Source organism: Bombina bombina, chromosome 2 (genome assembly GCF_027579735.1).
Source record: "Bombina bombina isolate aBomBom1 chromosome 2, aBomBom1.pri, whole genome shotgun sequence".
Lineage (NCBI taxonomy): Eukaryota > Metazoa > Chordata > Amphibia > Anura > Bombinatoridae > Bombina > Bombina bombina.
The window spans coordinates 908,041,397-908,067,377 of record NC_069500.1 but is presented as its reverse complement, the minus strand read 5'-3'; the positions used below and the strand labels follow the sequence as shown (position 1 = coordinate 908,067,377).

The window sequence follows — 25,981 nt, the reverse complement described above, 5'->3', positions numbered from 1 at the left end:
CAAGTTAGGGAGACTGAAAGACCCTCCCCCACAGCTACAACACTTTTGGAGGCATATTAAGTAATTGCATCCGTAAGTTATCATCTATTTTAATTAGGGATTTGAATGCAAGAAAAACAAAGTTTCTTCGATGATAAAAGTTCCTTTTTTTGTGCTGATTTTAAAAGAAATTGCAACATTTTAATGGGCCCCTAAAAGTATCATTGGCCCGAGACACTTTGCCTACTGTGTTTTATGGATAAGCCGGCAGTGAGTACAAAGTCAAAAGTACATAAAACTGTAGGTTAAGGACATATACCCCTTAAAAAACATCTTGCATATACTGTAGTTATCTTCTCTCATCAGCCGCGGCCAATTTGGGAGAGATATAAATGAGCTATTTCTCTATCCAATCACAGTGCAGCATTAAGCTTGGGTCAGGGTTCTAGATCCTGCAGTATCCATACATTTCATTGCATCACCTATTACATTTTAATATTAACTTCTTTTTTTTTAAAATTAGGATAATGGTGTCCCCTTTTTGACTTTTTAAAGCTTCCTTGGGAAGCTCAGCTCTTACAATAATAAAAGACAGATGAAGTACGTTAAAAGATTAAACGTGTTCTGTTCTTATTAGGGTTTGCAGATTTTAACAGTTCTAAATTTATGCTAAGGGGTCGATTTATGAAGCAGCGGATACTGCTTCCGACCCACTCCGCTTCAGGTCTGCCTGAAGCGGAAGTTAAGAAGCAGCGGTCATTAGGATACGATCGGGTTGATTGACACCCCCTGCTAACGGCCGCACCCTGCGAATCTGCAGGGGGCGGCATTGCACAAGAATTTCACTATAAATGCTTGTGCAATGATAAATGCTGACAGCGGATCATGACCGCCCGCACAATGATAATTCGGCCCCTAAGAATTAATTATAATAGAATGCAGGAGATGATTTTACAGTGTTAGCAAATGAACTAGACTAGGACCACATTATTGCGTAATAAATACATATATGAAAGTAATGTAAACATGACTACCTTTAATGGTTAAAGGGACAGTAAAATCAAAATTAAACTAAATAGATTAGATATAGCACATGGGTTTAGCACGCATATTAGAAGTTTAAAGTAACTTTGCACGCAAGAGAAACCTGACATGCAATAACTAAAGGACTTCAGATATCATAACCACACTAATTTATTCTCCCCATAGACTTCAATAGAGAGTGCCGACGAAAATAAAACGAACATTTATTGTGCGCTAATCAACACCATATTAAACCCACAGCGTTATACCGACAGGAGGTATTATTATTTCAAATTTCAATGTTCTTCACATACAGGAAAATGTTATCTTTATTTTAAATATATATTTCTATATATATCTATATATATACCCATACCTGTATATATTTATATAGATATATAGTTATAGATAACAGAATTTATGTTTACCTGATAAATTACTTTCTCCAACGGTGTGTCCGGTCCACGGCGTCATCCTTACTTGTGGGATATTCTCTTCCCCAACAGGAAATGGCAAAGAGCCCAGCAAAGCTGGTCACATGATCCCTCCTAGGCTCCGCCTACCCCAGTCATTCGACCGACGTTAAGGAGGAATATTTGCATAGGAGAAACCATATGGTACCGTGGTGACTGTAGTTAAAGAAAATAAATTATCAGACCTGATTAAAAAAACCAGGGCGGGCCGTGGACCGGACACACCGTTGGAGAAAGTAATTTATCAGGTAAACATAAATTCTGTTTTCTCCAACATAGGTGTGTCCGGTCCACGGCGTCATCCTTACTTGTGGGAACCAATACCAAAGCTTTAGGACACGGATGAAGGGAGGGAGCAAATCAGGTCACCTAAATGGAAGGCACCACGGCTTGCAAAACCTTTCTCCCAAAAATAGCCTCAGAAGAAGCAAAAGTATCAAACTTGTAAAATTTGGTAAAAGTGTGCAGTGAAGACCAAGTCGCTGCCCTACATATCTGATCAACAGAAGCCTCGTTCTTGAAGGCCCATGTGGAAGCCACAGCCCTAGTGGAATGAGCTGTGATTCTTTCGGGAGGCTGCCGTCCGGCAGTCTCATAAGCCAATCTGATGATGCTTTTAATCCAAAAAGAGAGGGAGGTAGAAGTTGCTTTTTGACCTCTCCTTTTACCGGAATAAACAACAAACAAGGAAGATGTTTGTCTAAAATCCTTTGTAGCATCTAAATAGAACTTTAGAGCGCGAACAACATCCAAATTGTGCAACAAACGTTCCTTCTTCGAAACTGGTTTCGGACACAGAGAAGGTACGATAATCTCCTGGTTAATGTTTTTGTTAGAAACAACTTTTGGAAGAAAACCAGGTTTAGTACGTAAAACCACCTTATCTGCATGGAACACCAGATAAGGAGGAGAACACTGCAGAGCAGATAATTCTGAAACTCTTCTAGCAGAAGAAATTGCAACTAAAAACAAAACTTTCCAAGATAATAACTTAATATCAACGGAATGCAAGGGTTCAAACGGAACCCCCTGAAGAACTGAAAGAACTAAATTGAGACTCCAAGGAGGAGTCAAAGGTTTGTAAACAGGCTTAATTCTAACCAGAGCCTGAACAAAAGCTTGAACATCTGGCACAGCGGCCAGCTTTTTGTGAAGTAACACAGACAAGGCAGAAATCTGTCCCTTCAGGGAACTTGCAGATAAACCTTTTTCCAATCCTTCTTGAAGGAAGGATAGAATCCTAGGAATCTTAACCTTGTCCCAAGGGAATCCTTTAGATTCACACCAACAGATATATTTTTTCCAAATTTTGTGGTAAATCTTTCTAGTTACAGGCTTCCTGGCCTGAACAAGAGTATCGATAACAGGATCTGAGAACCCTCGCTTCGATAAGATCAAGCGTTCAATCTCCAAGCAGTCAGCTGGAGTGAAACCAGATTCGGATGTTCGAACGGACCCTGAACAAGAAGGTCTCGTCTCAAAGGTAGCTTCCAAGGTGGAGCCGATGACATATTCACCAGATCTGCATACCAAGTCCTGCGTGGCCACGCAGGAGCTATCAAGATCACCGACGCCCTCTCCTGATTGATCCTGGCTACCAGCCTGGGGATGAGAGGAAACGGCGGGAACACATAAGCTAGTTTGAAGGTCCAAGGTGCTACTAGTGCATCCACTAAAGCCGCCTTGGGATCCCTGGATCTGGACCCGTAGCAAGGAACTTTGAAGTTCTGACGAGAGGCCATCAGATCCATGTCTGGAATGCCCCACAGCTGAGTGACTTGGGCAAAGATTTCCGGATGGAGTTCCCACTCCCCCGGATGCAATGTCTGACGACTCAGAAAATCCGCTTCCCAATTTTCCACTCCTGGGATGTGGATAGCAGACAGGTGGCAGGAGTGAAACTCCGCCCATAGAATGATTTTGGTCACTTCTTCCATCGCCAGGGAACTCCTTGTTCCCCCCTGATGGTTGATGTACGCAACAGTTGTCATGTTGTCTGATTGAAACCGTATGAACTTGGCCCTCGCAAGCTGAGGCCAAGCCTTGAGAGCATTGAATATCGCTCTCAGTTCCAGAATATTTATCGGTAGAAGAGATTCTTCCCGAGACCAAAGACCCTGAGCTTTCAGGGATCCCCAGACCGCGCCCCAGCCCATCAGACTGGCGTCGGTCGTGACAATGACCCACTCTGGTCTGCGGAATGTCATCCCTCGTGACAGGTTGTCCAGGGACAGCCACCAACGGAGTGAGTCTCTGGTCCTCTGATTTACTTGTATCTTCGGAGACAAGTCTGTATAGTCCCCATTCCACTGACTGAGCATGCACAGTTGTAATGGTCTTAGATGAATGCGTGCAAAAGGAACTATGTCCATTGCCGCTACCATCAACCCGATCACTTCCATGCACTGAGCTATGGAAGGAAGAGGAACGGAATGAAGTATCCGACAAGAGTCTAGAAGTTTTGTTTTTCTGGCCTCTGTCAGAAAAATCCTCATTTCTAAGGAGTCTATTATGGTTCCCAAGAAGGGAACCCTTGTTGACGGAGATAGAGAACTCTTTTCCACGTTCACTTTCCATCCGTGAGATCTGAGAAAGGCCAGGACAATGTCCGTGTGAGCCTTTGCTTGAGGAAGGGACGACGCTTGAATCAGAATGTCGTCCAAGTAAGGTACTACTGCAATGCCCCTTGGTCTTAGCACAGCTAGAAGGGACCCTAGTACCTTTGTGAAAATCCTTGGAGCAGTGGCTAATCCGAAAGGAAGCGCCACGAACTGGTAATGTTTGTCCAGGAATGCGAACCTCAGGAACCGATGATGTTCCTTGTGGATAGGAATATGTAGATACGCATCCTTTAAATCCACCGTGGTCATGAATTGACCTTCCTGGATGGAAGGAAGAATTGTTCGAATGGTTTCCATCTTGAACGATGGAACCTTGAGAAACTTGTTTAAGATCTTGAGATCTAAGATTGGTCTGAACGTTCCCTCTTTCTTGGGAACTATAAACAGATTGGAGTAGAACCCCATCCCTTGTTCTCTTAATGGAACAGGATGAATCACTCCCATTTTTAACAGGTCTTCTACACAATGTAAGAATGCCTGTCTTTTTATGTGGTCTGAAGACAACTGAGACCTGTGGAACCTCCCCCTTGGGGGAAGTCCCTTGAATTCCAGAAGATAACCTTGGGAGACTATTTCTAGCGCCCAAGGATCCAGAACATCTCTTGCCCAAGCCTGAGCGAAGAGAGAGAGTCTGCCCCCCACCAGATCCGGTCCCGGATCGGGGGCCAACATTTCATGCTGTCTTGGTAGCAGTGGCAGGTTTCTTGGCCTGCTTTCCCTTGTTCCAGCCTTGCATTGGTCTCCAAGCTGGCTTGGCTTGAGAAGAATTACCCTCTTGCTTAGAGGACGTAGCACCTTGGGCTGGTCCGTTTCTACGAAAGGGACGAAAATTAGGTTTATTTTTTGCCTTGAAAGGCCGATCCTGAGGAAGGGCGTGGCCCTTACCCCCAGTGATATCAGAGATAATCTCTTTCAAGTCAGGGCCAAACAGCGTTTTCCCCTTGAAAGGAATGTTAAGTAGCTTGTTCTTGGAAGACGCATCAGCCGACCAAGATTTCAACCAAAGCGCTCTGCGCGCCACAATAGCAAACCCAGAATTCTTAGCCGCTAACCTAGCCAATTGCAAAGTGGCGTCTAGGGTGAAAGAATTAGCCAATTTGAGAGCATTGATTCTGTCCATAATCTCCTCAAAAGGAGGAGAATCACTATCGACCGCCTTTATCAGCTCATCGAACCAGAAACATGCGGCTGTAGCGACAGGGACAATGCATGAAATTGGTTGTAGAAGGTAACCCTGCTGAACAAACATCTTTTTAAGCAAACCTTCTAATTTTTTATCCATAGGATCTTTGAAAGCACAACTATCCTCTAAGGGTATAGTGGTGCGTTTGTTTAAAGTGGAAACCGCTCCCTCGACCTTGGGGACTGTCTGCCATAAGTCCTTTCTGGTGTCGACCATAGGAAACAATTTTTTAAATATGGGGGGAGGGACGAAAGGAATACCGGGCCTTTCCCATTCTTTATTAACAATGTCCGCCACCCTCTTGGGTATAGGAAAAGCTTCTGGGAGCCCCGGCACCTCTAGGAACTTGTCCATTTTACATAGTTTCTCTGGGATGACCAACTTGTCACAATCATCCAGAGTGGATAATACCTCCTTAAGCAGAATGCGGAGATGTTCCAACTTAAATTTAAATGCAATCACATCAGGTTCAGCTTGTTGAGAAATGTTCCCTGAATCAGTAATTTCTCCCTCAGACAAAACCTCCCTGGCCCCATCAGACTGGGTTAGGGGCCCTTCAGAAATATTATTATCAGCGTCGTCATGCTCTTCAGTATCTAAAACAGAGCAGTCGCGCTTACGCTGATAAGTGTTCATTTTGGCTAAAATGTTTTTGACAGAATTATCCATTACAGCCGTTAATTGTTGCATAGTAAGGAGTATTGGCGCGCTAGATGTACTAGGGGCCTCCTGAGTGGGCAAGACTCGTGTAGACGAAGGAGGGAATGATGCAGTACCATGCTTACTCCCCTCACTTGAGGAATCATCTTGGGCATCATTGTCATTGTCATATAAATCACATTTATTTAAATGAATAGGAATTCTGGCTTCCCCACATTCAGAACACAGTCTATCTGGTAGTTCAGACATGTTAAACAGGCATAAACTTGATAACAAAGTACAAAAAACGTTTTAAAATAAAACCGTTACTGTCACTTTAAATTTTAAACTGAACACACTTTATTACTGCAATTGCGAAAAAACATGAAGGAATTGTTCAAAATTCACCAAATTTTCACCACAGTGTCTTAAAGCCTTAAAAGTATTGCACACCAAATTTGGAAGCTTTAACCCTTAAAATAACGGAACCGGAGCCGTTTTGAACTTTAACCCCTTAACAGTCCCTGGTATCTGCTTTGCTGAGACCCAACCAAGCCCCAAGGGGAATACGATACCAAATGACGCCTTCAGAAAGTCTTTTCTAAGTATCAGAGCTCCTCTCACATGCGACTGCATGCCATGCCTCTCAAAAACAAGTGCGCAACACCGGCGCGAAAATGAGTCTCTGCCTATGCTTTGGGAAAGCTCCTAAAGAATAAGGTGTCTAAAACAGTGCCTGCCGATAATATTATATCAAAATACCCAGATAAAATGATTCCTCAAGGCTAAATATGTGTTAATAATCAATCGATTTAGCCCAGAAAAAGTCTACAGTCTTAATAAGCCCTTTTTGAAGCCCTTATTTACGATCGTAATAAACATGGCTTACCGGATCCCATAGGGAAAATGACAGCTTCCAGCATTACATCGTCTTGTTAGAATGTGTCATACCTCAAGCAGCAAGAGACTGCTCACTGTTCCCCCAACTGAAGTTAATTGCTCTCAACAGTCCTGTGTGGAACAGCCATGGATTTTAGTGACGGTTGCTAAAATCATTTTCCTCATACAAACAGAAATCTTCATCTCTTTTCTGTTTCTGAGTAAATAGTACATACCAGCACTATTTCAAAATAACAAACTCTTGATTGAATAATAAAAACTACAGTTAAACACTAAAAAACTCTAAGCCATCTCCGTGGAGATGTTGCCTGTACAACGGCAAAGAGAATGACTAGGGTAGGCGGAGCCTAGGAGGGATCATGTGACCAGCTTTGCTGGGCTCTTTGCCATTTCCTGTTGGGGAAGAGAATATCCCACAAGTAAGGATGACGCCGTGGACCGGACACACCTATGTTGGAGAAATATATTTTACATTAAAATTATCATATATATATATATAAATACAAAAGATATGTAGATCACTAGTAAAAATAATGAATGTATATCACCAAGCTATGCTTGTAACTGTTCATAGTTTAGATCTTGAGTGTGTAAATGAATTACATTCCTTTTATCTTGCTTTTTCATATATATACGGTAAGCATTCTCAACACACAGGACCAGGCCTGAGGTTAATACACTCTCAAACGGACAAGTCACTCAATATTCCCAAAATGATCCAAAATGTATTATATGGACAGGGCACTTTCACACATTAGCACACACTGGAGCGGGAGTATACAATTTACTGTAATGAGCGTGATTCGCTGAGCTGCTTAAACTCACCGCCTCCTAGTGCGATTCCTCACTGTGTATTTGGCCTCCTGTCAGTCCACTATAGCAAGGGGAACGTCTCAAGACTCCAGTATGCGGTGTATCACATACTTTGGGGATAGACAATTCTGTCACCGGCTCCGCTCCGTTTCAGCAGCTCCTCTCACCGCAAGCGGTACACTTCACCCAGCGTGTAACTTCCTCCCAATCACCGAGTGCATTTGGAGGGGGTGTGTCACAACATATCGCTCGTTTCACTCAGCGTGTGACCAGCATCCAATCACCGGAGGCATCTGGAGGGGGTATGTCTTGTCCGTGACCAATCTCTCCAACTCTTTACAGATTGGTGTCTTTGCGATCTTTGTACTGGAACAGCTTGGGAACTCTGACAGCCTAACGGATCCTGGCTGTTTGCAATAGAAAATAGGAAAAAAGGGGGTTCCGTAGGCTTGATAGTAGTAGTAAAAACACTTTATTCGTTACAAAAACTTTAAAACAGACCAAGAGGCCTACAGCAGCAACAGTTTCACACACTCTGCAGTAAGCAATGAAATGCTGACATGTTTCGGCCAGGGGGCCGTAATCGCAGCTACAAATACATAATGCACCTTAATATAACTCATGACGGGTTAGCACACATGAAGAATTAGTGTACTCCTATCAGGCTTATGGGCAAACAACTGTTTATTTTAATGTATTTATGTTGTGTTTGGTGCAACTTTTATTTTAGCCCTAACCCTTTATGTAACATGCAATAAATTCGAATCTATTGCACTCAAGCGTCCACAATTACTTTCAACTTGCAATACGCGCGCAAATTAATGTGGATAAATTTAATACGCCACTTGTAATCTAGCCCTATATTGGTATTTTGAGCTATGAGTTTGGCATATTATACAGTATATACCAGCACCATGTTTGAATGTTCATATCAATAAAATGTCTTCCTATGAGGTAATATGAGAGTATTTTCAAGTTGCACATGGTCCGCTGTCAAACAGCTTTGATATTATTGAAAATAAAATGAACCTATAATTGCACCACTCAATCTGCTTCATGTCGGTTTTGTATCGAGACTACATGAGGAGGTTAAGTGGCATTTAATTAATCCTGTGGAGAGCATCTTACTCATTCCACAGATGTGAGACCACAGCTAGAGCATACAAAACAGATGCATCAAACAATATGCAAATTGTATTTGTTATTTTCTAGTTACTTAACATTTCAATGTTAAATGTTACTTAAAATTTTAAGTATGGAGACAGTCATTAAAAAAAAAATACTATTTAAAGGGATATAAAGGTCAAAGTTGAAATGTGCCTGGGTGCATTTAAATTTGAAATAGAATTATTTTTGTTATATATTTCCGTTAGCAAAAAGCTTCTAGTGAAAGTTATTACTGTTTTTGTGTGGCATATGCACATATACTGTAAGGGCCATACACGAGTATTCCAACCCCATAGCCCCAATTTATCAAAGATTTTGCGGACCTGATCCGACACTGTGGATCAGGTCCGCAAGACCTCGCTAAATGCGGAGAGCAACACGCTCTCCGCATTTTACATTGCACCAGCAGCTCACAAGAGCTGCTGGTGCAACGCCGCCCCCTGCTGACTTGCAGCCAATCGGCCGCCAGCAGAGGGGTGTCAATTAACCCGATCGTATTCGATCAGGTTGATTTCTGGCGATTCCTGTCCGCTTGCTCAGAGCAGGCGGACAGGGTTATGAAGCAGCGGTCTTTAGACCGCTGCTTCATAAGTTGTGTTTCTGACGAGTCTGAAGACTCGCCAGAAACACGGCCCTTCAAGCTCCGTACGGAGCTTGATAAATGGGCCTGACTACCTGCTCAGAGAGCTGGCAGTGGTGTGTATTGCTTCTGGGAAGACTTAATTTGTGTCATCTCAGTTTGATTACTGGTGCACAGGCCCTCACAGGATATCTGCATATGCCACAGAAAACCAGGAATAACTTTTACTAGATGCATTTTTTGTATATTGCAAAAATGCTTCTATTTTAAATGCACAGTTCATTTTTTATCTTTCTATTCCTTAAATAATCCCATTAACTTTCTTTGTATAATAACTGTATGTCCATTTAATACCATTAAAGGGACATGAAACCCAAAAATTTTCTTTAATGATTCATTCAGATAGAGAAAACAATTTCAAACAACTTTCCCATTTACTTCTATTATTTAATTTGCTTCCTTCTCTTGTTATCCTTTGCTGAAAGGTTTATCTAGGCAAGCTCAGGAGCAGCAGAGAACCTAGGTTCTAGCTGTTGATTGGTGGATGCATATATATATTGATTGTGATTGGCTCACTCATGTGTTCAGTTAGAAACCATTAGTGCATTGTTGCTCCTTCAACAAATGATACCAAGAGAATGAAACAGATTAGATAATAGAAGTAAATTAGAAAGTTGTTTAAAATGGTATTCTCTGAATCGTGAAATAAAAATGTTGGGTTTCATGTCCCTTTAATGAAAAGAGCTATAGTAATGTATGCTTAAATAGGTTGCAACTACCTTCAAATGTCCTTATGCTTTTGTTAAAATCATACCATGCCCATCTACAGCTATAGCACTTAAATATACTGAGTGTGGAATGCAAAAATGAAAAGGAAAAAAAAAAAAAGCTTGTCCATTATAGTGCTAAATCTTTATAGACAAACCGCTCCCTAATGCCTGAATTGTTTGTCTTGCAATGGGAGTGTAAGACATGCATTATAGAAAGGTATTATATGTTATGTTATATATACTGTAAGTGTGTGATCCTGCGAAAGATGGAAGATATAGTGTGTATTTATGAAAATGGGTCTGCTTTGTATCCTCCTCTGTAAATTCCTCCTGTTCAGTATAATGAAGGTTAACCTCACATAGAATACCTGTAAGTGCATCTCGTATCTTGTCTTAATATACCTAACAGCCCACACTTTGCGGTTGGCAAGCAACAGCTCTATTTTTAACCCGAAAATTCCATCAGTATTTCCTCTGTGGGCCACAGATTTTTTTTTTTCTTTATACCATTTTCACATTTTCATGATTTTCTTAATTGTTCTCTAATGTGTCTTTCCTTTTATAAAAACTGTAAATTCAAATTTACGGGATAATTGTATTCACAGCACAAAATATTGTCTTACACTGCATTTTTTATCAACTACGTAAATGAATGTTAGTATTAATATTCTGCCTCATTTTTAAAGCTTTACCTATGTAAACAGATACATAGAAAACTGATTTTTCATTATAAACTCCTTAGAATTTACTGCTCTTCAGCTTGGACACCTCTAAAGATGCCCCCCCCCCCCCGGTTTACTTTTAAATTGATGAAACACAGTGCATAACTGTTATGCTGAGTTGGCTATTTGTATCTTTGCCAAAGGTGCCAGGACCCTGGTGCTTCAAATGATTTGAGTCAGGTCTTAAATCTCATGGCTTAACTACTGTTTACACTATATGTCTCTTGTTATCTTATTGAAAAATAGGGAGAAGAATTAGTTCATTTGGATGGAAAATGTTGTCCAGAATGTATTTCAAGCACTAGCTTCTGTATATACAAAGAGGATACTAAAAAGGTAAGCTTAAACTAGAAATTCCTATCAGGAATAATAATAAATGTATTATTACTATAATATTATCTGTTTTTTTAACAAAATGTTTGGTACATGATAAAAGGGGGTATATAATAATTAAACTTATTTAGAGTTACAATTAAAATATTGGTCTTAACAAAAAAGATTGATACTGGAGGAACAGGATCTTACTTCAAAGACGTACAAATTTACTTCAAAGACGTACAAATTAGAGGATGGGGGAGAATAAGATTAAGGGTTAGATTTATCATAGTGTGAGTGGACATGATATGATGTAGCGTATCATGTCCGCTGCACATCGATAAATGCCAACAGGATACGATGTCGTCATTTATCATTGCACCAGCAGTTCTTGTGAACTGCTGGTGCAATGCCGCCCCCTGCAGATTCGCAGTTATTCGGGTCGCTAGCAGGGGGTGTCAATCAACCCGATCGGGTTGATTTCTGTCCGCGGCCTCAGAGCAGGCGGACAAGTTATGGAGCAGCAGTCTTTAGACCGCTGCTTCATAACTTCTGTTTCCGGGGAGCTTGAAGGCTCGCGCAGAGACAGGGGCATACAGAGCTTGATAAATCATCCCCTAAGGGTTTAGTGGTTGCTTATTGGTGCTTGTAGAATGTTTTATAGTTGCAGGAGCAGTGAGGAGAGGCATATGTGAAGTTATATTGGGTATTGTGATAAGGAGCTTATAGAAGGGTAGATGGTAAAATTCTCTGAACAGGTGAGTTTTCATAGAGCATTTGAAGCTTTGAATCGTGGGAGACAATCTGGCAGAGTTCCACAGATTAGGTGCAGTTAAAGAGAAGGCTTGGAGATGGGAGATGGAGGAGGCTAAATATAGGTTATTAGTAGATTGAGAATGGTGGTTTGAGAACTATTTATAGGTGAGTGGAAATAGAGTTGGATTCAATATTGTTTAGTGCTTTGTAGATTATGATACATATTTGGAATGTGTAGCATATGAAGGCCAGTGTGGGGACTTGCAGGGTTTGGGTGATGATGATCATTAACTTAGATAAATAAGCCTGGCAGAGGCTTTCATGATATATTGGTTAAAGGAAAGACAGAAATTTGGAAGACCACTTTGATAAAGGGGTAGATTTATCATACCCCGGGCAGACATGATTCGCTATAGCGAATCATGTCCACCCTGCATCACTAAATTTTTGGTGAAATGCTTGTGCAATGCTGCCCCCTACACATTCGCGGCTAATCGGCCGCTAGCATTGGGTGTCAATCATCCCGATCGTATCTGATTGGGCGGATTACTGTCCGCCGCCTCAGAGGTGGCGGACGAGTTAAGGAGCAGTGCTCTTATAACTGCTGCTTCTTAACCTGAAGCGTAGTGGGTCGGAAGCAGCATCCATCTACTTCCGACCCAGAAAGCTTGCACGGAATAAACAGCATCCTATTAAATCGGCCCCATAGAGTTCAGCAATAAATGTGAGAGAAACGTGAGTGAATTAATGCTTTTGTGGTGTCTTGGGTGAGGAAAGGGCAAATTCTTCAATTGATGAGTGCTTGAATACAGTTAGTGGAAGAACATGCCCTTCTAAGTGTAACTCCATGACAGTGAACATGGAATATGTAGAGGTTCAGTTTATTAGTATATTGAGCTGCAAATAATGTGAAGAAATTGCAGGGGGAAAAAAACATTTTGTGACCTGTTCGAGTAAGAACGATGTAATGCCTAGGTGTCATCAACATAGAAATGCTATATGACTCCAAAACACTTTGTGTGTTTCTTGAAAGAGGATGTATTGATGGGGAAGTACAAGAGGGCACTAGACTGAAACTTGTAGTACTCCCAGTTACTGAAGGAGACTATGGGGTAGATTTATTATATGTCGAACGGACATGATCCGCTGTAGCCCAACATCGCTAAATGCTGCACCTGCTGTCGGCATTTAACATTGCACAAGCATTTCTAGTGAAATATCTGAGAAGGTTGTTATGGTTGGATACAAACCATGAAAATACTTTATCTTGTGAATCAAAATAATTTTTAAGAGGAGATGATGGCCTTCTCTGCATAAAGTTTCAAAAAGGTCTTGAATAATAAGAATGGATAAGTGGGATTTATTTAATATAAGTTACCTTTGTGAGTGCAGCTTCTGTGGAGTGTTTAGGGTGGAAGTCTTAAATGACTAGCAGTGTAGTAAGGTAGTTATATGAATGAAAGTGTGTTAGGCGATTTTAAATTAACCATGAACCGATCATTTTAAAAGCAAAAGGTAGTAATGAGACTGGGTGGTATTAAGAAGGTGAAGCTGGATATTTATAACTCTTATAATTAGTGTTCTTACAAGAAAAATAAAAAAAAATGCATAAAATAAAGTACATGGAATACTTTTTGGGGCAAAATTAAATAATGTAAGTATGGTGTAGTCCTTTAGGTAATCTTTCGATATCTGTACTAAAAGTCTCACATTGAAATCCAGATCTCATAAATGTTTGTTAGTTTCTTTAATTTAGGTAAAGTTGTACTACTTCTGTGTTGCCAATCTCAATCTGAAAAGTGTATATAAAGACGTAATTTGTCATGATATTTGAAATTAATTTGAGATGTTTTCGGTAAATGTGAGTCAAAAATTCAAAATTAACTTAGTTCAAAAATGGTAAGTTTGACTATTTTATAGTTTTAAAGCTAAATTTTGTCCCTGTAGAAACCAAACACTTGGGCAACATGTCTGGAAATCCTGCCAGCTAGTTCACATTTTGTTATGTTCAGAATGGAATGACAGATAACTGAGGAATGTATTGTGGAATTACACGATTTATTGGAGTGTTTGCAATTAATCTGATAAGTAACCTTGCAGAATAAACTCTTTATACAGTTATTCCTTTTTGTCTTTAGAATACGCGGTCAGATTTGAGTGGAGTGAAACATTTTATGGTAAGTACCAATAAAAAATAAAAAAAGGTTATGTTTAAGGTGAAGAATTTGTGTTTTTGTCATGTTAGAAAAATGCCTGGTATAAATTGTTAAAAGTTTTTTTATATCTTTTTTGGATTTGTCATACAGATCAAATATGAAATTATTAAAGCAACAGTTTAATTTTAAAGTTTGAATGGCTATTAAAGGTATCCATCCTCATCTGTGATCTGTTTGCTTGTAATTAGTGTGTCTGTATAAAAGGTCAATGAGTTTCTGGACTCTGGACAGACCCTTGCATCTTTCATCCAGTGCTGCACTGACGATTCTGGATTCTGAGTCATGGGGAAAGCAAAAGAATTGTCAAAGGATCTGCAGGAAAAGGTAGTTGAACTTTATAAAACAGGAAAGGGGTATAAAAAGATAGCCAAGGAATTGAGAATGAAAATCAGCAGTGTTCAAACTCTAATCAAGAAGTGGAAAATGAGGGCTTCTGTTTGATAACATACTGCATTCATCTTGCCATCAATTCTGACCAAATTTCCTGTGCCTTTCTAGCTCACACATCCCCAAAACATCAGCGATCCACCTCCGTGTTTCACAGTAGGAATGGTGTACTTTCATCATAGGCCTTGTTGACTCCTCTCCAAATGCAGCGTTTATGGTTGTGACCAAAAAGCTCAATTTTGGTCTCATCACTCCAAATGACTTTGTGCCAGAAGGTTTGAGGCATGTTTCTGTGCTGTTTGGCGTATTGTAAGTGGAATACTTTGTGGCATTTGCGTAGTAATGGCTTTCTTCTGGCGACTCAACCATGCAGCCCATCTTTCTTCAAGTGCCTGCTTATTGTGCATCTTGAAACAGCCACACCACATGTTTTCAGAGAGTCCTGTATTTCACCTGAAGTTATTTGTGGGTTTGTCTTTGCATCCCGAACAATTTTCCTGGCAGTTGTGGCTGAAATTTTAGTTGGTCTACCTGACCATGGTTTGGTTTCAACAGAACCCCTCATTTTTCACTTCTTGATTAGAGTTTGAACACTGCTGATTTGCATTCTGAATTCCTTGGATATCTTTTTATATGCCTTTCCTGTTTTATACAGTTCAACTACCTTTTCCCGCAGATCCTTTGACAATTCTTTTGCTTTCCCCATGACTCAGAATCCAGAAAGGTCAGTGCAGCACTGGATGAAAGATGCAAGGGTCTGTCAGGAGTCCAGAAATTCATTGACCTTTTACACACACACACTAATTACAAGCAAACAGATCACAGGTGAGGATGGTTACCTTTAATATCCATTCAAACCCCTTTATGTCAACTTGTGTGCATGTTATCAGGCCAAAATCACCAGGGTATGTAAACTTTTGATCAGCGTCATTTGGGTAGTTTTTGTTGTCATTATGATTTAAAAAGAGTAAACACAGTTGATTGATAATAAATGGCTTCAGTCAAATTCTAACCATGAGTGAAAGAAAAGTTTTTGAGTTACCATTCATATTTCTGAAAAAGGGCCAAGAAATCATAAATTCTGCCAGGGTATGTAAACTTATGACCACAACTGTATGTATATATATATATATATATATATATATATATATATATATATATATATATATATATATATATATACAGTATCCCACAAAAGTGAGTACACCCCTCACATTTTTGTAAATATTTTATTATATATTTTCATGTGACAACAATGAAGAAATGACACTTTGCTACAATGTAAAGTAGTGAGTGTACAGCCTGTATAACAGTGTAAATTTGCTGTCCACTCAAAATAACTCAACACACAGACATTAATGTCTAAACCGTTGGCAACAAAAGTGAGTACACCCCTAAGTGGAAATGTCCAAATTGGGCCCAAAGTGTCAATATTTTGTGCGGCCACCATTATTTTCCAGCACTGCCTTAACCCTCTTAGGCATGGAGTTCACAGAGCTTCACAGGTTGCCACTGGAGTCCTCTTTCACTCCTCCATGACGACATCATTGAGCTGGTGGATGTTGGACACCTTGCTCTCCCCACCTTCCATTTGAGGATGCCCTACAGATGCTCAATAGGGTTTAGGTCAGGAGACATGCTTGGCCAGTCCATCACCTTTACCCTCAGCTTCTTTAGCAAGGCAGTGGTCGTCTTGGAGGTGTGTTTGGGGTCATTATCATGTTGGAATACTGCCCTGCGGCCCATTTTCCCTCCGTGGTGTCATGTGACTCGTTAGTGTTACAAGGTCTCAGGTGTAAATGGGGAGCAGGTGTGTTAAATTTGGTGTTATCGCTCTCACACTCTCTCATACTGGTCATTGGAAGTTCAACATGGCACCTCATGGCATTGAACTCTCTGAGGATCTGAAAAAAAGAATTGTTGCTCTACATCAGACCTTTCCAAACTTTTCATGTTAGTGACACACTTTTTAGACCTACATCATTTCGTGACACATTAATTTAGTTGTACTAGCAAACAGAAGGTTAAACTAACTTGTTTTAAGAGATACGGACACATACATAAATTATATAATAACGAAATGTATTTACAAGTAACAGTATGTATGTGCAAGATTTAAAAAAAGTTTAACAACACCAAAAGCTACTTACTATTTTAATGGGATGAACACAGTTTCTGAATATTTGGTGGAATATTAGATAAAGACGCTCACATTTCATCATCAAGCATTTTTAATCTTCCACTTCCTATCCATATATCAAGAGCAGGAGCAGCGATGCACTACTGGGAGCTAGCTGCAAAAAAACCCACTTTGACTTCAGCTCAGCTTTTAAGCTGTTGCCCTCAGAGCTCTGTGAGTCCGACTGATTACTGCCGCGCTGCAAACACCCTGCTATCCCACTCACTGACTACACATGCAGTCACATGCCGATTGAGGAGACTACACGTGCAGTCTGAAGCCAATGTGCCGTCAATGGGAATAGTTTCAGTTCCCGCTAAATTGTGCCAATAGGTTAAGATGATCTGTGACCCACTAGGTATCAATCACGTGTAAACCATGTGATATGCGTCGCAGGCACGCGGAAAGTCAGAAACCAATAATAATATATTTTTTTAAAATTCAAAACAATTTGTGCTGAAGCAGGGACACACCTACACACTGCCGCCGACACACTAATGTGTCATGACACACAGTTTGGAAATCACTGCTCTACATAAAGATAGCCTAGGCTATAAGAAGATTGCCAAGACCCTGAAACTGAGCTGCAGCACAGTGGGCAAGACCATACAGCGGTTTCACAGGACAGGTTCCACTCAGAACAGGCCTCGCCATGGTCGACCAAAAAAGTTGAGTGCACGTGCTCAGCGTCATATCCAGAGGTTGCCTTCAGGAAATAGACGAAAGCCTCTTATAAAGATGATGCACAAGAAAGCCTGCAAACAGTTTGCTGAAGACAAGCAAACTAAGTACATGGATTACTGGGACCATGTCCTGTGGTCTGATGAGACCAATATAAACTTATTTGGTTCCGATGGTTTCATGCGTGTGTGGTGGCAACTAGGTGAGGAGTACAAAGACAAGTGTGTCTTGCCTACAGTCAAGCATGGTGGTGGGAGTGTCATGGTCCGGGCCTGCATGAGTGCTGCCTGCACTGAGAGCTACAGTTCATTGAGGGAACAATGAATGCCAACATGTACAGTGACAAACTGAAGCAGAGCATGATCCCCTCCCTTCAGAGACTGGGCCGCAGGGCGGTATTCCAACATGATAATGACCCTAAACACACCTCCAAGACGACCACTGCCTTGCTAAAGAAGCTGAGGGTAAAGGTGATGGACTGGCCAAGCATGTCTCCAGACCTAAACCCTATTGAGCATCTGTAGGGCATCCTCAAATGGAAGGTGGGGAGAGCAAGGTGTCCAACATCCACCATCTCAGTGATGTTGTCATGGAGGAGTGAAAGAGGACTCCAGTGGCAACCTGTGAAGCTCTGTGAACTCCATGCCTAAGAGGGTTAAGGCAGTGCTGGAAAATAATGGTGGCCACACAAAATATTGACACTTTGGGCCCAATTTGGACATTTCCACTTAGTGGTGTACCCACTTTTGCCAACATTTAGACATTAATGGCTGTGTGTTGAGTTATTTTGAGGGGACAGAAAATTTAAACTGTTATACAGGCTGTACACTCACTACTTTACATTGTAGTAAAGTGTCATTTCTTCAGTGTTGTCACATGAAAAGATATAATAAAATATTTACAAAAATGTGAGGGGTGTACTCACTTTTGTGGGGTACTGTGTATCTGTGTGTGTATATATATATATATATATATATATATATATATATATAAAAAGATATATTTAGGAATATCTATTTATAAACGCATAGAACATATCCCCCTATGAAAAGAACATTGGAATTTGAAATATTTGCAATCAAACACAGTTAAACAGTTTATTAAATTTGAATATTGCACTTATATATATGTCTGTATGTATACAAAAAATAAAGGGATATGCAATAGCAAAAAACCCACTGGGGGCGCTCTCTAAAAACAGGTAAAAAGGAAAAAAAAAAGGTAAAAAACAGTATACCAAAAAATGTATACAAGTTCAGTTCAAAGTCCACATTTGGAATTAGGCTAGACCTGGCTGCTCTCTGTCAAAGGCTGGTCTGGATCCTGACGATGATATCAATCATATATCAATATATATGTATACATATGTATATGTGTTTATATGTGTATATATATATGTCTGTAAATACATATATACACATATAAATACACAAATATATATGTACACACATAGAAACACAAATACATATATATACATATTTAGACATATATATATATGTATATATATATATCTATGTTAAAGCACCTTGTAACATAATTTTAATTTATTTCGTGCAACTTTTTAGTCGGGCATAACAGTTAACCAGAGATTTTTTAAAATTATTTTTAATTTAATCAACTATTGTCTATTTATTTAACTATTCAAGCTTATTCAACCCAAATTCTGGCTATTCCATTCTTTTTTGTCTTAATTTTTTTCTCTCCTTTTTTTTCTATTTGAATATCCTTTAAAAAAATAAAATTAAGTTCCTTTAATCTTCTGATTTGTGAACTTATATTTTTTCATTGTTTGGAATTACCTGAAATGAGTTGAATCTTTTCCTTTTCTACGAAGTGAAATTTTCTTTGATTTCTTTGAAAAGTGGAATTTTGCAAGGAAAGTGTGTTTGCTTATCTTTCTCTGTGTAAATAAGTGTTTAAAATAAGTTTATAACCTGGAATTCTACCATACTGAGCAGTATATTGTCACTGTTGGGGTCAACCTTCAATTTTATGAGTTAGGAAAGAGTAAGGCTGCTTCTTCCACTACCTTCCAAGTATAAAATTATCCCTTTAGGAGTTTAAAGTGATTATAAAACTGAATCTAAGCAACGGTGCATCGGAGAAGAAACCCTGACAATTTTTTGATTGTGTGATTTGAAGTGTTAATGAAGAGACAACTTACTTTTGTTACAATGTTATGCCTGGTTTATTCTGCTTTCCCTCAATATCACACACATTTGGGAATAGCAAAACAATACAACAAAATGGCACCAATGCCAATAATTAGCTTAGCTTCAGGACAGCTTGCAAAGCAGAGAAGTAGGATAGCAAGCTCAGGGATCCCTATATTACTCTTGAATCCGTAGTATATATTTTTTACAGCATATATAATAATTGTATGTCTAAATGTAGCCACCAAGCAGCAAGCGCTACCCAGGTGCTGAACCAAAAATGGGCCGGTTTCTAAGCTTTCATTCTTGCCTTTTCAAATAAAGATATCAAGAGAACGAAAGTTTTATTTTGATTAAACTATCACTTTGAATAATTGGATCTAAATTATAGTCTTTTTTAAAATAAAAGTTGAAAATGTGTAATTTTGAAAGAGAAAGACATTGCTAATGCACCCTTTCTTTGTAGAATATAGTCCTTTGTTAGAATATAGTCCTTTTTTAATTTAACATTTATAATATGTTTAACAAGCTAATGTTTTCTACCATATCAGTTTGGCACACAGTACATTTTAGCTTTCTATTTCCCTATGAGCATACACATTCAGTGCAAAACAAAGAGCTATTTCAGAATCACAGTCATGGCAGTGGGTCTTTTTTTAAATAACCATTGGGAGTGGTGCTTACATACCTTGCAAGATATTGCCTTGTTGGTACATTTCTTCAGTCTTTTGTGAAGAACACATTCAGTTTAACTTGAATAAATATTCCGACTAAATGTGAGCATGGTGTGACAGTTATTAATGTAATATCCAATACCTAAACTGTGTTCTTCTTCATCTATCAATTCCTTTCCACTAGAATGGGGAAAAGTGGACAGAAGGTCCCTGTCGTGAGTGTGAGTGTCAGAGCGGCCAGGTGATATGCTTCTCTCAATCCTGTCCCTCTTGTCCGATTGGGACTCTAGCAGTGGATGTGGTCGGAGAGTGCTGTCCAGAATGTCAACCAGGTACTGCTCTATCTAAATATCCTAATACATATTGTTGTGTGGGGGTGTTACTCTACATTTCTTTGATATATATGTGTGTACTTTCCAGAATGTGCATGAAAGGACTCAAGTTGGTCATAAACCCCAGGGTCCAAACTATCTTTCATAGTAATCACGAACATCTACATAAAATTGTATCACTCTACAAAGACTAATTACGTTAAAAGTTATGCTCCACAGTCAGCTTATACTTCCTGGTCATAGGATGCTCCCTAATCAGCATGCTTTTCCTGGTCATAGGATGCTATCTAGTCAGCATGCACTTCCTGGTCATAGGATGTTCCCTATTCAGCATACTGTATACTTTCTGGTTATAACATGCTCCTTAGTCAGCATATACTTCCTGGTCACAGGATGCTCCCTAGTCAGCATGCTTTTCCCAGTCTTTGGATGCTATCTAGTCATCATGCACTTCCTGGTCACAGGCTGCTCCCTAGTCAGCATGCTTTTCCCAGTCATAAGATGCTATCTAGTCATCATGTACTTCCTGGTCACAGGATACTCGCTAGTAAGCATGCTTTTCCCAGTCATAGGATGATCTCTAGTCAGCATATACTTCCTGGTCACAGGATGCTCCCTAGTCAGCATGCTTTTCCCAGTCATAGGATGATCTCTAGTCATCATGCACTTCCTGTTCACAGGATGCTCCCGAGTCAGCATGCTTTTCCCAGTCATAGGATTATCTCTAGTCAGCATATACTTCCTGGTCACAGGATGCTCCCTAATCAGCATGCTTTTCCCAGTCATATATTGATCTCTAGTCATCATGCACTTCCTGGTCACAGGATGCTCCCTAGTCAGCATGCTTTTCCTAGTCATTAGATGCTATCTAGTCATCATGCACTTCCTGGTCACAGGATGCCCCCTAGTCAGCATGCTTTTCCCAGTCATAGGATGATCTCTAGTCAGCATATACTGCCTGGTCACAGGATGCTCCCTAGTCAGCATGCTTTTCCCAGTCATAGGATGATCTCTAGTCAGCATATATTTCCTGGTCACAGGATGCTCCCTAGTCAGCATGCTTTTCCCAGTCATAGGATGATCTCTAGTCAGCATATACTTCCTGGTCACAGGATGCTTCCTAGTCAGCATGCTTTTCCCAGTCATAGGATGATCTCTAGTCAGCATATACTTCCTGGTCACAGGATGCTCCCTAGTCAGCATGCATTTCCCAGTCATAGGATGATCTCTAGTCAGCATATACTTCCTGGTCACAGGATGCTCCCTAGTCAGCATGCTTTTCCCAGTCATAGGATGATCTCTAGTCAGCATATACTTCCTGGTCACAGGATGCTCCCTAGTCAGCATGCTTTTCTCAGTCATAGGATGATCTCTAGTCAGCATGTACTTCTTAGTCAACAATAGTATAATAGCTTGCTCTATGGCTAGTTACCACTCTAGGAGCAGCCTCTTTTTGCTCAACATGTGCCATTCACAGAGAACTTTCCTGTAGTATATCAGTCTGGACTCGACTTAACAGTACAGTTCTGTCCTGAAATTCAAGGCAATCCCGCTCTGAATGAGAGAAATGGCAAAACCCCAGATGTATGTTTCGGCCTAGCGTGGGCCTCGTCAGTGAGGTGCAGTCATATCCCTCTAGGCACAATGAGCAACGGGTCCACACCTGGTTTCTGGCTGCACCTCACTGATGAGGACCATAGAAGGCCAAAACGATTGTCTGGGGTTGCCTGTTCCTTGGTGGGGGGAGGATTGCCTGATATTTTGGAGCTGGACTGACTTTACTATGTGGGATCAGACTGATATACTTCAGGAACATTCTTCTCTGTGAAAAGCACAATTGAGCTAAAATAATTTGCTCCTAGGTAGTAACTCACCATAGAACAAGCTGCTGAGCTGTTGTTCGTTCATGGTAGAGCACGTCTCTTTCTATTCCCACACATATGTATGTCTGACATTTCTAATATTTAGTGAGTGACTTTGTACATGACAGACACACATTGTTGCTTTCAAGCTCATTTAGTATTTGTCACTATTCTATTACATACTGCCTCACCTCTGACCAAAGCATTTCCATTCTGCAGTGCAGGGAGCAGACATATTAAATGGACTTCCCTTGATCCAGGGGGATATTGGCCTAGCTGGGACACATATTTGATGAAATGCAGTTTGGGTTTTGTTTTTACATACAAATTTATTTACAAAGTACTTTAACGTTGAGAGAAGCAAGTCTTTGCATACACATCTGTCAGCCATTTTTTGATCATTATAGTTAGTTTTTTGGCTGTATATTCAGGGGGCATGAAACCAACATTTCTTCTTTCACAGTTCAGATAGAGTATATACGTTTAAACAACTTTCCAATGTATTTCTATTATCACATTTGCTTCATTCTATTGGTATCCTTTGTTGAAGGAGCAGCAATACAGTACTGGGAGCTAGAGGAGCACGATGAGTGAGCCAATGACAAGAGGCATATATGTGCAGCCACCAAACAGCAGCTTGCTCCCAGTAGTGCACTGCTGCTCCTGTGTCTACCTAAGTATGCTTATTAACAAGGGATATAAAAAAACAAGTAAATTGGAAAATTGTTTAAAATTACATGATCTATTAGTATTATTAAAAGTATTGTTTTGACTTTACTTTCCCATTAGGGAAAGTCTACTTGATTTTTTTTATTGTTTAAAAAGATAGATAACGCCTTTACAACCCATTCCCCAGCTTTGCACAACCAACATTGTTATATTAATATACTGTATAACCTCTTGCCTGTTTCTAAGCCCCTGCAGGCCGCCCTTACTTCATTGCTTTTTTATTAGCTTTTTAATTCTTCCATAACAACCAGGCAGTACTAGTTCATCTGTGTCATATAGGTAACATTGTGCTCACTCCCGTGGGAAATACTAATGGTTATGCAAGAACCTGCTCTGATTGGCTAACATGCAAGATTGTAAAAAGCACTGATATAAGTGGGCAGTCTGCAGGGGCTTAGATACAAGGTAATCACAGAGGTAAAAAGTATATTAATATAACTGTGTTGGTTATGCAAAACTGGGGAATGGGCAATAAAGGGATTATCTATGTTTTTAAACAATAACAATTTATGTAGACTGTCCGTTTAAAGGGACATTGTACTGTAACATGTTCAGCCCTTTATGTGTTCAAAATTATCCATTTTATCTGCTAGTATCAATTAAATTGTTTGCAAACAGCTTCTTTACCTTTATTTTGTCATTTGAGAAACAAATTAAAAAGTGAGAAAAACAATAGAAATATTAAAGGGACATAAAACCCAATTTTATCTTTCTTTCATGATTTAGAAAGAGCATGCAATTTTAAACAACTTGCCAACTTATGTCTATTTAATTTGCTTCATTCTCTTGATATCATTTGTTGAAAAGCATATCTAAATTGACTCAGTAGCCTGGTGGCTGCACATAGAGGCCTAGTGTGATTGGCTCACCCATGTGCATTGCTATTTCTTCAACAAAAAATATCTAAAGAATGAGGCAAATTAGATAATTGAAATAAATTGAAATGTTGTTTAAAATTGTATTCTCTTTCTGAAGCATGAAAGATTTTTTTTGTGTTTCATGTCCCTTTAAATAAAGTGACAGATAGTGGGTTTAAAAATCCACTCCAAACAGCAGCTTCTCTTCGTAACCAGTCCAGAAATATCCAGTCGTTGGCAACAATCTATTAGATAAAAAGGGCGCTTTCCTACTGTGACCCTGTCATTTAAAACGGAAGAAACTCACATGAGTGAAGCATTCTAGTCGGCGCTAATGAAGCAGGTTGGGTGTGTTATCAATCCTCCAACTGACTGCCCTCCTGTACTGCAAGGGTTAAACCAACACCTCTAGATCAGGTTGAGAATATATAGGAAACCAGGTGCCAGTTGATTTTAAAGAGTAATATTACTATGGGGTAAATTTATCAAAGTGCGAGCGGACATATGCTGTCGGCATTTATCATTACACAAGCAGTTCTTGTGAACTGCTTATGCAATGCCACCCCCTGCAGATTTGCGGCCAATCGGCCGCTAGCAGGGGGTGTCAATCAGCCTGATCATATAGGATCGGGCGAATTGAAGACCGCAGCCTCAGAGGCAACGGAGAAGTTATGGAGCCTGAAGGCTCGCGCGGAAACAGGGGCATCAAGCTCCATCTGGAGCTTGTTAATTTGGCCCATTTATATCAATTGCTTTAAACAATAATATTGCAATGCATTTCTTGGCCGTTATTTCTTTGGGGCAGTTTATAATGCAGTCAAAGTATGTTTGTAATAAGTCATTAATTTGTAATGAAATATGTTAGTATCAAAATAGTAAACATACGCCTAGATTTAGAGTTCTGCGTTAGCCGTCAAAACCAGCGTTAGGGGGTCCTAACGGTGGTTTTGGCTGCCCGCTGGTATTTAGAGTCAGTCAGGAAAGGGTCTAACGCTCACTTTCCAGCCGTGGCTTTTCCATAACGCAGATCCCCCTACGCCAGTTGCGTATCCTATCTTTTCAATGGGATCTTTCTAACGCTGGTATTTAGAGTCTTGGCTGAAGTGAGCGTTAGAAATCTAACGACAAGACTCCAGCCGCAGAGAAAAGCCAGGAGTTAAGAGCTTTTTGGGCTAACGCCGGTTCATAAAGCTCTTAACTACTGTGCTCTAAAGTACACTAACACCCATAAACTACCTATGTACCCCTAAACCAAGGCCCCCCCACATTGCCACCACTCTATTAATTTTTTTTAACCCCTAATCTGCCGACCGCACACCCCGCCACCTACATTATCCCTATGTACCCCTAATCTGCTGCCCCTAACACCGCCGACACCTACATAATATTTATTAACCCCTAATCTGCCCCCCCCCCAACGTCGCCGCTACCTACCTACAATTGTTAACCCCTAATCTGCCGACTGGACCTCGCCACTACTCTAATAAATGTATTAACCCCTAAAGCTAAGTCTAACCCTAACACCCCCTAAATTAAATATAATTTTAATCTAACGTAATAAAATAAATCTTATTAAATAAATTAATCCTATTTAAAGCTAAATACTTACCTGTAAAATAAACCCTAATATAGCTACAATATAAATAATAATTATATTGTAGCTATTTTAGGATTAATTTTTATTTTACAGGCAACTTTGTATTTATTTTAACCAGGTACAATAGCTATTAAATAGTTAATAACTATTTAATAGTTACCTAGTTAAAATAATTACAAAATTACCTGTAAAATAAATCCTAACCTAAGTTACAATTAAACCTAACACTACACTATCAATAAATAAATGAAATAAACTACCTACAATTACCTACAATTATATCAACTAAACTAAATTACAAAAAAAACAAAACACTAAATTACAAAAAAAAACAAAACACTAAATTACAAAAACAAACAAACACTAAATTACA

General features: G+C 39.7%; 1 protein-coding gene across 1 annotated transcript in view; it reads left to right on the top strand.

Annotated features, from left to right (window-relative positions):
• FRAS1 (Fraser extracellular matrix complex subunit 1) overlaps nucleotides 1-25,981 on the top strand; it is an 868,578-nt gene that overhangs the window by 332,694 nt on the left and 509,903 nt on the right. The window contains 3 exon segments of the mRNA XM_053703296.1: nucleotides 11,117-11,206; nucleotides 14,080-14,118; nucleotides 20,416-20,563. Coding sequence (XP_053559271.1) covers nucleotides 11,117-11,206; nucleotides 14,080-14,118; nucleotides 20,416-20,563 — 277 coding nt within the window.